Below are 17,206 nucleotides of genomic sequence, written 5' to 3'. Positions count from 1 at the left end.
AAATGTGGGTGTCACAGGGACATCTGACGGAGCCACACAAAAGTACATGTGAATATGGACATGCAGACCTGCTCCCCTCACCACCTCCCCTAATAGGCAGCTACTTGGACCTGTGTTTTGAAAGGGGAGCAAGCCACCTTTCAGGGTCCTGGAGCAGACACTCTGGGGTGGGGGTGGGGGGCTGCAGCCCCAGGCCTGGGGCCTCCTGAGTCAGGGCTGGACACTCCTAGTCAGTTGGGAGGGGAGTCAGCTGCAGGCCCTACTCCCGAAGCCAGACCCCACCATCTCCCCAAAGCAGAGACCACAGCGCCATCCTGCCAAACACTTTATTTCATCCTCTCTGATCTCCCTCCCCCAGGCTGGCTGCCCCTCCGTGCTTCCGCCCTGAGGGTGGCCACCATCTCATTGCAGGTCCCTGTCCCTGTCTGTCCCTAGGCCTGCAGCAGCTGCTGGATCTCATAGTCCTCCGGGATGGTGTCTGTAGAGGGAGAGAGGGCAGGAGGGTGAGAAAGGGCGAGGCCAGCAGAGCAGACTCCACGCCCCCTAGCGGGCCTTCCCCTCATCCCCTCTCCTCATTCCCTCCTCTCACCGTTACAGCGGTAGCGCAGGTTGGCCCAGATGATGTTCTCCTGGGAGAAGCAGAAGACACCTAGGCGGCCACCCCGCATGGTTGTGTCCAAGACCACATTGCTGTCAGCCACCAGCTCAGGGCCCTCATAGAACCGTACTCTGTGGGGGGCAGGGGACAGTGAGGCAGAGGACTGTGAAGCCCCTCAGACCGTCCGTGTCCTGCCCTGAAAGATGAGCCCCCTCCTCTCTCTGAGTGGGGGCCACAGATCCCTCCTGTCTGGCCCATACTCAGGGCAGGTAGAGCCCCTGACCTTAAGCTTCTCTGTGGGAGAGAGTAGCTATCCAGGGTCCTGCATACAGGAGGTGCTAGGTGGAGCACCTGGACTTTTCTGCCCAGAGCAGGGGTTGAGAAATGGGGAGTGGGTGAAGCCTCACCTTCTCACTGAGGCCCCACTGTGTGCTGGGCCCCAGGAGGGGTGTTGTGCCCTGGGGCCAGTCACAGTTAATTCTAGCTGCCACATTGCTCCTGCTTTACAGATGAGGGGACCGAGGCCCTCAGAACCTCTCCTGGGAGCCAGGGTGGAGCAAGGACTTAGTCCCTAGGCAGGGCAGGGTCCCCACCTGATGTAGCCCACTTGGGGCCGGTGCTGTAGGAACCAGCGGTAGGATGTCTTGTCCTTCCAGCCCACATTCCGGGGGTCCTTCCAGAGCAGCCGCACTTGTGACGCTGTGTCCCCCGTGTGCCACAATGCATTCCGGAGGTGCTCCCCAGGGCCCGTGGAGGACTTCACAGCCTGCCACGCCAAGAGACACAGGCACAGGATCAGAGACTGCACGGGCCCCTGGAGCCCCCCTGAATCCTGGTGGTTGCTTTAGGTCATGGAAGAGTGATGGGGGCTTTGGGGGACCTGGATGGGAAACCCACAAGGACACCTTGGGCACCACATGGAGATTTCTAGGTGGGTCATGGGGACAGCAGTGCTCCACGGTCTCATAAGAGGATTTGAGAGTCTGAATAGATTGGGAATCTGGGAAGCTTTGCGGGGCTGCAGGAGGATTCAGTAACCTATATAAAGTTTTGGGTGTCTATGGGATAAACCGGGGTCTAGAGGGAAATTTGGGAAATTTGCTGGGAAGTTTGTGTGAGACAGTCTAGTGATTGTGCAAAGGGATTTGGAAACCAAGGAAGAGTTTAGGGCTCCATGAAAGGGTTTCAGGGCCCAAAAGATGATTGGCAGATGCTGGGTGAGGGTTTGAGGGCCTGTGGAGTCTGGAGGAGAGCTGGAAGCAGGCAGGAAGAATTTGAGGCTTATGGAGTGACGCTGGAGGACTGTGAAGGCTTTGGAGGTATGTAGAGGACATGGAACTAGAGGTCAGGTACCCTGGTATTCCCACCACTGCCACGCCACACCCCTCACCACACCTTGAGCTGGATGCCAGGTTCAGCCACGGCGCGGAAGGGGTTAGCCTGCCAGTATGTCTGCTCCATCTGCTTCCACATGACCACGTAGAAGCTTGAGCTGTCCTGATAGCCAAAAATGAAGCCAGCGTAGTCATCGTCTGTGGCAGTGTTCACGTGGAACGTGCCTTCAAAGTCCACCCCATTGAAAGCCGTGTAACCTGGGGAGGTAGGAGGCAAATGGGGTCCTAGACACCACAGAACCACCCCTTCCAGGGTCCAGCTTGGCCCCTGAGCCCAGATTTCCCTTCAGTAGACCCACCCCATCCCCACTCCCTAAATTTAGACACAGCCATGACCCTGAGCCTTCAAACCTGCCTTACACCACCCTGCCCCAACCCAGACCCTACCTGGCCTCACCCCACCCTCCCTCTGGCCCTGCCCCTGAGCGGCTCCCTGCAGAGCTTTCCCCTTCTCCATGTCTCACCCACAGCCAGGCCAGGGTCACTGTTCATCGTCTGCACAATCTCCATCCCCTAATGGGGTCAAAGGAAGAAGGGCATCAGGTTGGCCATGGAGCCCTCGGCTTTCCAGCCCCTAGGCTAGGACCCTAAGAGAGGGTCCTGAGCTCCTCCCACCTGTGGTCCCTGCCCCCACCTGGTTGAGCACCACCCAGTTGGGGTCTATTTGCGCATCACCCTCGGGGTCCAGCACCACGGTCTGGAAGGCTCGAAAATCAGTGAGGGTGACCTCGGCATTCTCCGGACAGACATCAATCTTGTCCACCACCTTGTCAGCGTCGAAGTCGCCCTGGCAGGCATCACCTACACCGTCCCCTGAGAGGTGGTGGGAGACCCTGGGGTGGTGAGGTCAGTGCCAGGTGCCCACTCCATGCCTAGCCCCGCTCACACCTTACACTGGCCCCACTGTGCCCACTCCAAAACCTGCCCCAGTGCCTCTGCATGTCCCATACCCACCACAGGCCCCAAACCCTGCCTTACGATCTGAGTCTGCCTGGTTTGGGTTGGGCACCAGGCGGCAGTTGTCCCGATTGTCAGGGACCCCATCGTTGTCATCATCGTCGTCACAGGCATCACCCTGTCCATCACGGTCTGAATCCTGCTGGGAGCTGTTGGGCACTGTGGGGCAGTTGTCCCGAGAGTCCTGGTGCCCATCCCCATCCCTAGGGTGGGGCAGAGAGACAATGAGATACCCAGAGGGCCCTGTAGGGGCCACCTACCCTGAGCCCCCACCCCCTGTCCCAGAAGGCCTCCTTACTGGTCTTGGTCGCTGTCACAAGCATCTCCCACAAAGTCATGGTCCACGTCCCCCTAGGAAGGTGCAGGGTTCCTGATTCCTCCACAATCAGGGTAGAGGAACTCAAAAGCCTCCAACCCATGCCCAGTTCCAGAGCAAAGATACACTCCTCAGGCTGCTTTGAATGGGCTATAGTCTTATTAACACAGCCTGGGGCTCACGCGGGGGTCTGACCCAACTGACCTGCCCTCACCTGGTCTGGGTTGTTCTTCTGGGGGCAGTTATCACAGACATCTCCTACACCGTCACCATCCCTGTCCTTCTGGTCTGAGTTGGGCACCCTGGGGCAGTTGTCCGCCGCATTTTTGATCCCTTCAGGGAGCAGGGGAACCGGACAGGACCCCATGATTAGGCGGTGCCAGGCTGAGCAGGGCAAGTGCAAGCCTGGGCTGGAGTCCTACCCTCCCCTAGTGCCCAATTACTGCAAAGTTAAACCCAAGTACTCATACAGACGTCATGAATAGATGGCCAGGGAGGAGACTGGCCCTTCTCTTGCCATGTGAATGCACTCACCTGAGATTCTATGCTCAAGGTGTAAAAAGGACACCTCCCTGACCCTAAACCACACACCATGTCCTGCTTTTTCTCCCTGCAGCATCCAACACAGCGGGCACTTTTCTGCTCCCCTGAGCAAGGTCCATGGTTCAAATGGGCGCCCAAGTTAAGCTCATACCCTCAGCTTCTGAGCCCCGTCCCCTGCTGAGTCCGGACTCTCGATGCCTCCCACTCCATACCAGTCCCCACCCCCAACGTGCTCACCGTCACCATCGATGTCGTCGTCGCAAGCGTCCCCTCGGCCGTCCTGGTCTGTGTCTTTCTGGTCTTCGTTCTTTTGGGTTCTGCAGTTGTCGCACGCATCTCCCCACTTGTCGTTGTCCGAATTGCGCTGGTCTGGGTTCCGTACCAACGGGCAGTTGTCCTGGAGGACAGGATCAGTTAAGGTGGGAGGGGAAGTCAAGCCAAGTGGAGCAAATGTCACTTCCAAGATTAGCCCACCTCCGAGGCCCCGCCTCCTTTACAGAGCCCCTCAGCTCTCCAGGATCGGCGAGTCCGCCTCCGAGGCCACCGCCCTACACAAAGCCCCGCCCCGCAGCTCTCCTAGGCCCCGCCTTGGCCCCACCTCCTCGTTGAGGATCTTGTCACCATCGGCATCTGAGTCACAGGCGTCTCCGATGCCGTCGCGATCTACATCCTCCTGCCCTGAGTTGGGCACAGTCACGCAGTTGTCCTAGGGGCCGCAAGGGTAGGCCTGAAGGGCGTTGTTTGGGGGCCGCGCCCATCCCGTGAGGACCCTCCGCTGGCGCCGGCCCCGCACCCTGTGCTCGCCCACCTTGCGGCAGTGGCGCTCGGAGCAGCGCAGCTTCTCGTCGGGGAAGCCGTCAAGGTCCGTGTCTCGGCCGCAGAGAAGCCCGTTGCCAGCCCAGCCGATGGCACACTGCGGGCGAGGGGTGAGTGGATGCTCCGGCGTCACCGACCGCTATTTCCCCATCCCACAGCCCTCCCCGCGTGGCTGCGCTCACCACACAGGACCGCGAGCCGTCACGCTCCACGGTGCAGTCGGCCTTCTCGTGGCACGTGCTGAGCGAGCCGTCTGGGCAGAAGCGCTGGGCGCGCGGCCGGCAGCCGGAAGCTTGGTCGCCCACGAAGCCGGGCTGGCACTGGCCGCACTGGAAGGAGCCCTGCGTGCGGGAGGTGAGCCCAGGCCGCTGCCACTGCGCACACCACCCCACCCCCTGCCCAGTCCCTCCGTCCTTCTCCTCTCCTCCCGGGCCTTACCCGGGTGTTGACGCACACGGAGTTGGGGACACAGTTATGCTGCCCGGTCTCACACTCATTAACGTCAGTGCAAACCTGGGTGGGAGGGAGCGCAGAGGTTACCGCCCGACGCAGTCACCCTCAGACTCAGTCCGCTGTCTCCTCTGCTACGTCTCCCCTCCATCCTCCTCTGACCGTGGCCGTCCCTGACGCGGACCCTTTCCCACCGACTCCCTCTAGACCCCAGTCCCTACTACCTCTTGCTGGAGCCAGCAGGATAAGGGCCGCGCGAGGCTGGAGAACCAGTTTACTAAGCAAAATGCGCCGTCCCCCAACTCCTGGCTCCACTCCCCAAGGCCCTCACCTGCTTGTTGGTCTTGGCGAAGGCTAGCCCCACGCCCTGGTGGGTGGAGCCGCTGTACCCCGGCGGACAGGCCTCGCAGCGGAAGCCGGGGCTAGTATTGATGCAGCGGACCCGGGGGAAGCAGGGATGGGCGTTACACTGGGAGGAAAAGGGCCATGGAGAGTCAGAGGACTCGGAGCTCTTCCCCAGCTCCCCGCCCCCCGCCCCCTCCGTCCAGTGACGCCTTATGGTTCCTTAGGCTTGGAGTTAGAAAGTCCAAGTGTCGTCAGCCAGCACTTGAACGGGGGCGGGGGGGCGGGGGGGGGACGTGGGGCAGAGGTGGGATCAGGAGGGTGACGGGAGCGCCAGAAGGGGTCTGCTGCTGAGACCCGGTGGGCTGGGTGGTCATGGACAGGGGAGGGAATTGTAAGGACGCGTGTCCCCAGCAGAGGGGGAAAGTTGTCCCTGCGTGCGTGCCCGGGTGTGGGGAAGTCGTCGGGGCGGGCTCCCAGCTGTGGTGGACGGGTTGTTGAGGCTCCCGAGCCTCGGAGGTGAGGGGGGTCTTGGGGCGGACCATTCCTGGCGACCCGGGAGTCGTTGGGACGGGCGTCACTGGCAATGGAAGGGGTTGTCCCTGGTGGCGAGGGAGGGGGTGGGGGTGGGTGACCTCCAGTGGTGGGGGTAGTCATCTGGAAGTGCGCCCTTGATGATGAGGGGATCCTCAGGGTGAGCACCCCCAGCTGAAGAGGAGATCTTGAGAGCAGTAGGGAGTTGGGGGATCACCGGGGCGGTGGGGGCAGGCACACCTCGTTGATGTCGGTGCATTGCGTGCCGTTGCCTGTGAAGCCCGCCGGGCAGGGTCCGCAGCTGGCGCCGCTCGCTGTTTCGGTGCAGGCCACTCCGGGGAAGCAGTAGCCGGGTGCGCACTGGGGTAGGGGCCGCACGCTCACGCCGGGGTTTTTCACCTGTTGCATCCCTGGCGACGGGAGGGGGGAGGACCTAGGCAGTCAGGACCTACCAAGCCCAGGGGCGGAGCCTAGCAACACTCTGCCCCTACCGGGGGTTCAGCTCGTCTGGACCCCACCCCGGCCGGCTCCCGCTGCCCTCAGATCTCTCCAGTCTCCCGCGTTTTTCAGCTTTTCCCTCCGCGTCTCTCTACCTCCCTGCACCTCCCTCATGGCTTCTGCCTCTCTGAGTGTCCCCTTCCCATCCTCTCGGTCTCCCCTCCCTGTTTGCTTCTCATCCACTCTCTCCATCTCTGTTAGCCTCGTCCTTTTCCTCTTCTCTTCCTCCCAGTCTCTCCTTTGCTCTCGGTTTCTGTTTCTGTCTTCCCACCGCTTCTTGATGTACCGCCGTCCCTTCTCTGCCTCCTTAGCTCCACTTACCGCACGCGTCACATTCCATCACTGTGTTTTTCAGGAACGTGATTTCCTTGACCTGCGGTGCAAGGGAGACGGTGTACGGTCAGCGGGGATCCGTCCTTCTCCTCCTCCCCTGGGACCTCCCTCTCCATTCTCCCCCACTCACTCCCCTCGGACCACCTACCCTCCCAGCCCCTCTCCCTCCTTGGGACTCCCTCTTCTCCTGGGGGACCCCTACCCTCTTCCACAGAACCCCTTATTCCCGGGGGCCCTCTTACCAGCTACCCTCCCCACCACTACCGGGACTCCTTTTACCTGTCTCCCGCCCCCACGCAGACCCTACCTCCCAGACCCCCACTTCCAGGCCTTTCGCCCATCCTCCGCACTCCTGTACCCGTCACCTGTCGCCCTCACCTGCTGACGCAGCAGCTCCCGCACGTCCTGTAGCGCCGCGTTGGTCTCCTGCAGTTCGCGCAGCATCTGCGGGCCTAGGTCTGCACCCGAGCCAACAGGGGGCGCTGGTGGGGTGTCGGGGCATGAGGACTCTCCCCCGCGCTGCTCCTCACGCTGCCACCGCTGCAGGGACCCCGACACTCAACCCATTCCTTGAGCCTCTGCCCAGCTGCCTGCTTTCTACACCCTGCACACCCCCGCTTACTGTCCCAAGCCCCAGAAAGCCGCGACCCCAGGCCTCCCACGGGTCCTCCTGTCAGTTTGGGCACTGGGGGCACGGTATGGGGGGAGGCGCGGCTCACCTAACCGGATCTGGCCTTGACCCAACACGCCAAGGGCGCCCAGGGAGAGCAGGAGAACGCAGGCAGCTGAGAGAACCATGGCGGCGGGCGGGGAGTTCAACAGCGGCTTGCTCTCTGCCGCCCACCAGGCCCGCGGGGCCTATTTATCCCGGCGGCGCGGCCGGCCCCAGGGACGGCCCACCACCGCCCTGCCCAGCGTCCAGCCGCAACGTAAACAGCCGGCTCTGGCCTCTTCGTTCAAGGCCCCACCCAGCTTGACTGAAGCGGGACCTGGTGAGGAAACTGAGTCACGGGAGCCAGTGCAGGGTCCGTGGGGCGGGGAGTCAGATGGGACCACCCTCCAGCTGTCTCATTCACTTATTCCTGAGTGCCTGCTGTATGCCAAGTCTGGCGCAACTGCTGAGAACACCGCGAACCCCATGGCAGTCCCGCTCAACATCTCACTTGGGGAAACAGAGTCAAGAGTGGAGAAAGGTCGCCCTGGCTGGTGTGGCTCAGTTGGTTGGAGCGTCGACCCTATGGGTTCGATTCTCGGTCAGGGCACATATCTAGGTTGCAGGTTCAATCCCGGGTCCAGGCACCTATGATCCTGGTCCTGGCACATACAGGAAATAAGAAGTCAATGCTTCTTTCTAACATCGATATTTCTCTCTCCCCTTTCCTCTCTCTAAAACCAATGAAAAATCCTTGAGAGGAGATTTTTTTTAAAAGAGTGGCTAAAGGTTAGTACCAACCTCTGCCTCCCTCCCTGCTTTAGGTCAGGCTGACTGACCCTCCTTTCCCTCTCTGTGCCTCAGTTCCCCCCTGTGCCTTGGTGGTAAGTATTATTGTTAATGCTGATGATTACTATAGGAAATGGGGGGTCAGATATAAGAAGGGACTCTCAGTTTGCCTGTCCAGGACCACGGAGGCATGCTCCTGGGCCCCTCACCCCAGAAAGCTGCAGGTGACTCCCCTCACCACTTTGTCATCTCCCCTTTCTCTGAGTGCTGGCGGGGGGGCAGCCTTGTTGCCCACTGGCGGGAGCCCACTCAGTTTCCTAGTCTGTGCAGTGGGTTGCTCATGTGTCAGTTGCCATGGGGGTTGCACAAGTTAAAGGGCTCCAGCTGGAGGTCTGAGAGGGGCCCCAGAGTTCTGTTTGCTGAGACTTCACTGCACCTTCGGAACTCTGCTCCAGCTACTCTGGGAACAGCCTGTAATGAAAATAAAAATTACTGCTAATTAGGAAAATCATCTCTGTCAGCCCAGCCACACTCTTGAGCTACAAAACACATCAGTTTTCTGGAGTTAACCCTCTCCACCCCTACCCTCTGGAGACTTACAGCCTCTATTTTTAAAATGGGGAAACTGAGGCCTAAATGGTGGAAATGATTAGCTTAAGGCCACTGCGAGAGGAGTAGTGAAGCTAGGGTAGGGTTACAGCCTGATCTATTCTGAAAAGCTGCAGAGAAATCAAAGGGGGCTTCCTGAAGGAGATGGCAAGGAATCCTAAACAAAAGGGAGGACTCAGCCCTGGCTGGTGTAGCTCAGTGGATCGAGAGTGGGCCTGCAAACCAAAGGATCACTGGTTTGATTCCCAGTCAGGGCACATGCCTGGGTTGCAGGCCAGGTCCCCAGTAGCGGGTGCACAAGAGGCGACCACACACTGATGTTTCTCTCCCTCTCTTTCTCCTTCCCTTCCCCTCTCTCTAAAAATAAATAAATAAAGTTGTTGTTGTTTTTTTAAAGGGAGAACTCAATTCAGCAGAGGGAAAAGGTGAAGACAGTTCTGGCAGAGGGAAGCATGTGGAGTTTGCAGGTGGGGAAATTTCAGGCACATTTATTTACCCAAGTTTGCACTGAGCACCTACTGTGTGTCATGCCCTGTGCTAGATGCTGGATTCACAAGGTGAACAAACCCAACCCAGCCTCTCCAGCTTGGGAAGCCCAGGTTGGTGGGAGGCAGCTACATAATCATTGAAAGGGGCCATGACTGTGATGGGGGAACTCCAAAGAGGTTCCTGACCCAGCCTGGGGTAGGGGGAGTCTGGGCTGGCTCCCTAGAGGGGAAGAGAACACTGAACTAGGACCAGGAATATGAAGAGGATAAGGCCAGGCAAAGAGATGATGGAAAGCATTTCAGATAGAGGAACATTGTACACAAAGCCCCTGAGGCAGAAATGAACCTGATGTACAAATTGATCTTATGGTGGGGAGGTCTTGGGGCTCAGGAGAAGCAGTGTGGGGCTCAGGCTGTCTTCTGAAGGCAATGTGCAGTCACAGGGGGTAATTGAGGAGGGGTGGACCTGGAGGGGAGGCTGGGTGGGAACAGCTGGCCCCAGCCCGGGCATTTCCAGTGAAGCACCCGCCTTGCCTGCTGCCTGCGGCTGGGCCATGAGCTCACCTCCTGTTTTCCTTGGCATCTGGCACACCTGGGGGCCGGCCCCGGCTGGTGCTGGAATTCTTGGGAAAACTACTGTTCCAGGAGGACCAGCAGGCATGCGTGTGCCTCATGCATCTGGGACAAGAGCACATGGAAGCCAGGCCCCTGCCACAGGCTTGGCACGAGGCTGGGGCTTGGACACACGTGGCCTTGTTCAGGCCATGGGGAGCAGCGGGGAAGGGCACTCCAGACAGAGGGAACAACAAACTAAGGATGTCCCAGTTTGCATATCAGACAACAGATGACCTGAGATGGGCATTCTAGTTTTTTCACGTTCTTGCCTCCTGGATCCTACCAGCCCTGAAATATATTTTCTAGGCAGTGTCCCCTTCCTCCTCATTCTGGGAGTCTTTCCCAGCCTTTGTACCTGCTGTTCCCTGCCACTCTAAATACCTTTCCTCTGTCCTTCTAGTCCTGGATCTGATGCCTCCTCCTTCAGGAAGCCCTCCCTGCTTGGGTAGGGCTCAGGGACTTGTGCTTATGTGACCTTCAGCAGAGGATTCCTGGCAGAGAAAGGATGGCTTGACCCTGGGGATTGTGTTTAGTTGTGTCCCTCCCAGTCTGGGGGCTCGTCAGGAGCCTGGGGGCTGGTGTAGAGAAGGAAGGCTGGAGGGTTTGGTAACCTGTGACACCTGCTACCATAAATGTAACATTGTTATTATTCCCTATAATTAATGCAGCATCATTGCTATTGATAACAGTAACCCTTGCCAGCCCTGTTCTTGAAGGACACACTTGAGAGCCACTTGGCCTGGGTTGGAACTTCTGCTAGGCACAGCTTTGCTAAGTGACCTAGTTAGGTTGCTTGACGTGTCTGTGCCTCAGTTTCCTTGCCTGTAAAACAAGCGTGATCCTTGTTGAGAGGACTGAATGAGCAAACCTGCGTGCAGCATCTGGCTCCAGTGTCAGCCCCCTTATACAGTAAGGGGATTATACACTATGCCACTTACACCGTAGAGTGTTTTTATTCACATTTTCCTGGGAGAGAAGATGAGACACCTCAAAGTCACACAGCCAGGATTAGAACTGGGGAAGGCGGGACCCCTAAGGCTTTCATACACCCCTCCTCCCTGCCCTTGGCCACAGAATCCAGACAAGAAATGCTGGCCCAGGCCCCTCATTAGCTGTGAAGCCTCTATTGCCTGGGACCTCCTGGGCTGAGGCTTTGGCCAGTGCCCCAGCCAGCTAGCTCCCCTTCCCACCACACCAGACCCGTGGTTCCAGGAACCTGGCCAGGCGAGGGCTGAGGGGCTGGGGCCTGTGTGATGGGGCCCCTGGGGCCCCTCCTGGCAGAGGTCTGTTGGGCCAGGAGACATGTGGGCGCCCCCAGCTTGCCCAGCTGCCTCCTCTGGTGAATCCAGAGGGAAAATATGTCGGGAAGGCAGCTGCCCTGCCCTGGGCGGGCCTGGCCACAGGCTCAGAGTCTGGGGAATTCATCAGGGTGGAGACGGAGGCCACAGCCGAGAAGCCTGACCCAGCCTGCCTCTGACAGCCCCACTGGGCCCATCTCTCCAGAAGGATCAAGGGGCAGGGGACAGGCTGCCATGTGGGCACTTGACCCAGCTATGAGGCTGATAGACCCACCCTGACTTGCTGTGTGACCTTCAGTAAGCCCTGCCTTTTCTCCTACCGTTCATTCCATCCCAGGCTTCCTGAAGAGTGATGATAAAGAAAGAAGGTAACAGTAAATGTAGTGGCTACAATTTTATTTATTAAGACCCAAACGCTTAAAACTTTGCCAACCACTTTTGTGGGGTTTTTCTTTCTATCCTCCTCTCCTGTCCCCTCTACGGCCCCAGGAGGCAGGAACCAGTCATCATGGAGACAGCAGGGCAGGGCAGTGAAGGTCTTGGACTCTGGCATTCAGGTTCTGAGTTTCATATTCCAGCTCTGCTGTGGAACCTGAGGCGAGTTGTTTGACTTCTCTGTGCCTCAGTTTTTTCCTTGTGTTCTCTCTCTCTCTCTCATTCTTTCTGGTAGTAGAGAGGATCGCCTTTAAAACTTATTATGCCCTTGCTAGCATGGCTCAGTTGGCTGGAGCATCGTTCCATACACCAAAGGTTGGAGATTTGACCCCCGTCAGGACACAAACCTAGGTCTCAGGTCCAATCCCTGGTTGGGGCACATATGGGAGATAACCAATCGATGTTTCTCTCTTTCTAAAATCAATAAGCATATTTTTTAAAAATTTAAATCTATTATAATGTACATTTTATACTTCTCAAGGTTAGCAAGGAAAGTTGCTTCAGAAGAAAAAGAACCTCTCTAGGAACAGGAGGCCCACTGGATTTTAAAGGCGCAGCTTTCAGTGGGCGCTGATTTCCTGCTCTTCCCCCCTTTGCTCTCACATTTAATGAGAATTTTCTTTTCTTTTCCTTTTTTAATTTGTTGATTTTAGAGAGAGAGGGGGGATTCTTCCTCCCTTTAGAGAGGGAGGGAGAGAGAGAGAGAAACATCAATTTTGCTGTTCTACTTATTTACACATTCATTGGTTGATTCTTGTGTGGGCCCTGTCCGGGGATTGAACCCACAACCTTGGCATCAAATGACACTCTAACCAACTGAGCAACCGGCCAGGGCCAAGACTTTTAATAAAACTACTGTGTCTGTTACAGAGAGACTGCCTGTGGAATAACTACAGGACTGTTTTTCTCTCCCTCCCTTCCTCTCTCTTCTCTGTCTGATGAAGTGAAAAATGGAAATGCCTAAAGATTTTCACACAGTAACAGGAGCAGTCAAAATCAAGGTGAACGTGGATTGCAGGAAACCCACTTCTTATGGTCATTGTGAGAACTGAATGAATTAGTCCGTGGAAAGCGATGAGCCCTCAGTTGGTAACATGCCCACTTTCCAGATGGGCAAACTGAGGCTAAGCAAGCAGGTTCATCCTGTCTGCTCAATTTGGGCACTGGATGCTCAGAGAGGGAAGTCACATACTCCCTTCCCTCCTCATGGAGGCACAGAGCCTGGCCGCAGGAAGAGAGTTCCCCCCCCTCCCAGGTTTCTGGGCCTCTGTCTGGGGATGGTGGGAGAGTAGACAGAGCTTACCTCCTCAAGCTCCTCCTCTAGCCTCTCTCCAGCCCCCATCCCAGCTCATTAACAGGAGGCCCTTGTTCAGCACAGTGATGGATGAATGGAGGCCGAGGGTGGAGTGTGTTTACCCATTAGTTGCCTGGCCGTCAGGGGCCTGACTGGGGCATTGGCCAGGAGGGGAGGGAGCTACCAAGTGGGGAGGAACCCCAGCCTCAAAGTAGGAAGTCTGGCACACAATATGTGCCAAATAAGTGACTACTGATCAGTAGGATGGGCAGATATGGACCCCTCCCCACACGTGGAGCGGGGTGGAGGAGACACCTCTCAGCCCTGTGGTAGGTGGCCTCAACAGCTGTCAAGTGCACACGCTGCATGGAGCACTCACCGCCCAGGAGGAGGGCCAGCTGGGCTGGAGGAAGGAGGGGGCAGTCAGGGAGGCCCCTCTGCAGGGGGGGATGTCAGTGCCAAGACTTGAACAGGCCAATGGCTCTGGCTAACTTCGAGCCCCCCAGGCAGAGGGCACAGCACAGCCAAAGGCTATGGCGGGAAGTGCCTGTACCAACCACAAGGCAGGTACAGCTGAAGCAGAGGGGCCCCGGAGGAGGAGAAGGGCCGGACTACAGGGAGCAGTGCAGGGATGGGGGCCTGTGCAGAGACTAAGCTGGGAGCTGGGAGCCATGCTTGGGCTTCACAGACCTCTCCAGCCACATCTCTTTCTTCCCTCGGGCCCCTTTACCTGGGCTGTGACTGCTCCCTGGTGCACCACTCCCTTTAACAGGCTCACTTTTTATTGTTCTAGCTGGGTTAGTGGCCTCTCCTGGCCTCCAAGGTGCCCCCAGTGTCCTCCATCACAGCTTGGCCACACTGTGTGGCACTGCTGGGTTACATGAGGTGTGTGTCTATGTCACCCGAGCCCCACCATCTTGTTCCCCACCGTGTCTGCAGCGTCATGCACACGTGGTGGAGTAAATGAATGATGGATGGATGTACAGATGGGTAAATGGATGGATGGATGGGTGGATGAATGAATGGGATGGCTGGGGGGGTGGATGGTTGGACAGATGGATGGGTGAGTGGACAGGCGGGTCTGTGGGTAGATGTATACATGGACTCTCTTCGGGACTTCTCTGGCCATGTGGCAACCCCATTCAGAGGTCACTGTGAGGATTCAATAAAAGAGTGAAGGTGAAGCACATAGTAGGCACTTACCTATTGAGCCTTGCTGACCTTGTTTCCCAGTAGGTTAAAGAATTACTAGAGCCAAGGAGTTCCAAATCCAAGAGCTATGAGAACACAGAACAAGGAGCCACGGAACTGAGAAATCACAGATGCACAACATCATGGGCTGATGGAGCCACGGGACCACAGAGTGCCAAAGCCACAAAACTGGGGTCCTAGAGCTCCGAGAACCCCGTGTTAGAGAGCCAGGCATCAGGGTGATATGTCCACCAGAAGCTCAGAGCTACAGGATGGTAGCCACAGGACCCAGGAGGGCTGAGATGCCAAACCGGGGCATCCTGCATCCTTAGGTACCACAGGACAAAGTCTCAGAATTGACCCCAACAGAACCACTCTCTCAGCCACACCCTCACTTGTCACCGGTCCCAGGAAGCTCCCAGGGGCCACGGGAGCTACCAAGTGCTTTCTCCCCCATGTCTGGGGAAACCACAGGAGAGGAGGACCACGCCATCACTGACTCCTGCAGCCAGCCAACCACCACTCAGTGAGTCCCAGTGCCAAGAGAGGCTGCCCAGGTGCTGGGAGACGGTGCCAACCTCCAGCCAGGCACACCGGGACACTGAGTGCTCAGTAGCAAGTGGAAAAAGAATCAACAAGTTACTTCTACATCCATATCCCTTTAAAAGCCAACAGCAACATAGCATAGAGGGGAAACTGTACCCTGGCACACCCGCTCTGGGCGGTGGTAGACTGCTGAGTCGTGCCTCCCCCACCCCCAGCTCAGCTCTCACTTCTGCTCACGCCAGGAGTCACATCCCCGCCTATATTCCACCAGACATGTCCATGTATTAATAAGCTCTCCTGGGACAGCAACTTCTCTCAGCAGACCCCACCCCTGATATCCTAAGCAATCAGTCTGTTTTGGAAAGAGGAAACTGAGGTCCAGAGGAGGAGACTGCTGGCCCAGGATCACAGAGGGCTGGAGACAGAACTCAAACCCCGCTCTGTCGGACGCTAAGCTTGAGCTCATCAGCACCCAGCCAGACTGCCTCTTGGGGCCCCAGCCTGCCTCCTCCTGGAGCCCTAGTCATTTGCTTCCAGACATGGCACAGCAAGGAAGCCAGGGCATGAGGCTCAGTGAAGTTTTCCTTCCACTGAGCTCAGAGCATCTTGCTCATGAGGGCTGAGGTTGGGACAAAATGCGATCACAGTGAGTGCACACTGAGACTGGTATTGCTGGCACTCGAGGACCTTGCCCCCCTCCCATCTTACACATGGGAAAGCAGAGGGCCAGGGAGTGGGGTTCTCCCCATTCTGAGGCCCTGTAATCTTCAGTGGGGACTGTTCTCATCCGGATGGGGACATGGGAGTGAACAAAGGCAGCTGATCTCTGAAACCAGGTTGCAGGGACAGAAAGCCCATCCCTCGCTGCCTTACCCCAGCAGCCGGGCTGCCTTCAGGCACAGCTGGACTTAGAAGCCCAAAGGATGCCTTCCGGATTTGTCTCTCCATCAGTTGTCTTCTTCCTTTAAAAAAGGGGTGTTAAAATATACATGACATATAATTCATCATTTCAATATTTTAAAGTGTACAATTCAGTGGGTTTTAGTACATTCACGCAGTCATGCAACCATCACCTCTATCTACTTCCAGAATATTTTCATCTTCCAAGAGAAAACCTCATCCCCATTAGTAGTCACTCTCGATTTCCCAGCCCCCACAAGTCCCACCCACTCATCTACTTCCTCTTTCTACGGATTTGTCTTTTCTGGGCATTTCATATAAACTGAATTATAAACATGCATCTTTTTGTGTCTGGCTTTTCTCACTGAGTATGTCAAGTTTCATCCACGTTGCCGTGTGTATCAGTCCTTGTTCTTCTTTTTTTTTTATTGTATTTATTTATCTTTAGAGGGGAAGGCAAGGAGAGAGGGAGAGAAACATCAATGTATGGTTGCCTCTCGTGCATCCCCTGCCAGGAACTGGCCTGCAACCCAGGCATGTGCCCTGACTGGGAACCGAATCGCAGTTGTTTGGTTTGCAGGCCTGCGCTCAGTCCACTGAGCCACACCAGCCAGGGCTGCTTCGTTCCTTTTTATGCCTGAGTAGTGTTTCAATACATGCATAGACCACATCTTGTTTACCCATTCACCAGTTGAGTGTCACTTGAGTCGGTTCCACCTTTTAGCTATTATGTATAATGAATGTATGAACACATGTGTGCAAGTTTTTGTTTGAACACCTGTTTTCAGTTTGTTTATTTGTTTGGTTGGTTTTTGTATACACCTGAGTGACATTGCTGGATCATATGATGACTATGTTTAACTTTCTGAGGAACACCACACTTTTTTATGGCAACTGCACCACTGGACACTCCAACTAGCAGTGCACGAAGGTTCTAGTTTCTCCACATGCTTGCCAACACTTGTTTTTTAGGTTTTTAATGATGGCCATCCTAGTGAGTGTGAAGTGGTATCTAGTGATAGTTCTGATTTGTATCTCCTGGGCAGCTCTCTTCCTGCCCCTTGGTGTGCAAAAATTGGTGAGGTTTACGTTTCTCCAGCCCCCTGGTCCGAAGGACTCAGAGCACCTCTCCCCTGATAGGCCCAGCAGAGATCTCAGGGCTGACTCTCATTTGCCCAGCTCAGGGGGCCACCCTCCCAGAACCAGTCACTGTAGGGAGTCGGGGAATGGAAGACTTTGATTGGTCAGGCCAAGAGTCTGAGTCAGCCTCTCCAGATGGGGGAAGGGTCAGCCCGTCCTGGACAGCACCAGACGCTAAACATGTGAAGCTTGGGTCCCTTACTCCAGATTCCTCCCTCAGGGGCTTTCTGCATCACAGGCTGTTGAGTCTGACCTGCTTTAATGGGAGTGCCCTGGTAGTGTGCCAAGACTCTACCCTCTGCCTCCAACTTCATGTGCTACCTTGGAGGCCCCTCTTGCTGTGCCCTCTGTCCTCGGAAAGGGTGGAAGTCCCAGCGCCAGCCCAGGCCTCCCTGGGAGGCTGCTGCTGAGGGCAATTCCAGGCCCAGCTGAGGCCCTTCCCTCCTCTGCTGGCCTCTGGACCTCCCT

At 56.7% G+C, this 17,206-nt stretch overlaps 1 protein-coding gene and 1 long non-coding RNA gene across 4 annotated transcripts; one reads left to right on the top strand and one right to left on the bottom strand.

Annotated features, from left to right (window-relative positions):
* Window positions 1-321: 321 nt before the first annotated feature.
* On the bottom strand, window positions 322-7,928 carry COMP (cartilage oligomeric matrix protein). 3 transcript variants are annotated; one of them, XM_037028868.1, is made up of 19 exons: window positions 7,501-7,928; window positions 7,160-7,338; window positions 6,770-6,821; window positions 6,191-6,360; window positions 5,406-5,543; window positions 5,063-5,137; window positions 4,807-4,965; window positions 4,617-4,721; window positions 4,407-4,514; window positions 4,046-4,205; window positions 3,480-3,598; window positions 3,248-3,300; window positions 2,971-3,152; window positions 2,627-2,805; window positions 2,457-2,505; window positions 1,994-2,190; window positions 1,192-1,364; window positions 590-729; window positions 322-478 (listed from the first exon to the last, which is right to left on the bottom strand). In XM_037028868.1, exons 1-19 carry the CDS (start codon window positions 7,577-7,579, stop codon window positions 432-434), a joined length of 2,364 nt encoding a protein of 787 aa, XP_036884763.1. In that variant the 5' UTR covers window positions 7,580-7,928; the 3' UTR covers window positions 322-431. The 3 variants fall into 3 exon arrangements, with proteins under 3 accessions (XP_036884763.1, XP_036884760.1, XP_036884761.1); XM_037028865.1 differs by having other exon boundaries at window positions 7,160-7,263; window positions 7,501-7,927; XM_037028866.1 differs by having other exon boundaries at window positions 7,160-7,239; window positions 7,501-7,927.
* Window positions 4,910-15,665, top strand: LOC118975133 (uncharacterized). The gene is made up of 2 exons (XR_005064010.1): window positions 4,910-4,978; window positions 14,195-15,665. It is a non-coding gene; the product is annotated as an uncharacterized LOC118975133 (long non-coding RNA).
* The last annotated feature ends 1,541 nt before the right edge of the window (window positions 15,666-17,206 follow it).

This window comes from Sturnira hondurensis, unplaced genomic scaffold, assembly GCF_014824575.4.
Source record: "Sturnira hondurensis isolate 20B ecotype Veracruz unplaced genomic scaffold, ASM1482457v3 Scaffold0020119, whole genome shotgun sequence".
NCBI classification, from domain to species: domain Eukaryota; kingdom Metazoa; phylum Chordata; class Mammalia; order Chiroptera; family Phyllostomidae; genus Sturnira; species Sturnira hondurensis.
This window is presented reverse-complemented; position numbering and strand designations above follow the sequence as displayed.

What these genes read in the sequence shown, in the direction of transcription:
- COMP (XM_037028868.1), bottom strand. Translation starts at nt 7,579, where the DNA reads ATGGTTCTCTCAGCTGCCTGCGTTCTCCTGCTCTCCCTGGGCGCCCTT. An exon ending in GGGAGCTGCTGCGTCAGCAG is followed by an intron (nt 6,822 to 7,159) that starts GTGAGGGCGACA and finishes CTTGCACCGCAG; the next exon opens with GTCAAGGAAATCACGTTCCT. An exon ending in CCCCAAGTGGGCTACATCAG is followed by an intron (nt 730 to 1,191) that starts GTGGGGACCCTG and finishes TGCCCCCCACAG; the next exon opens with AGTACGGTTCTATGAGGGCC.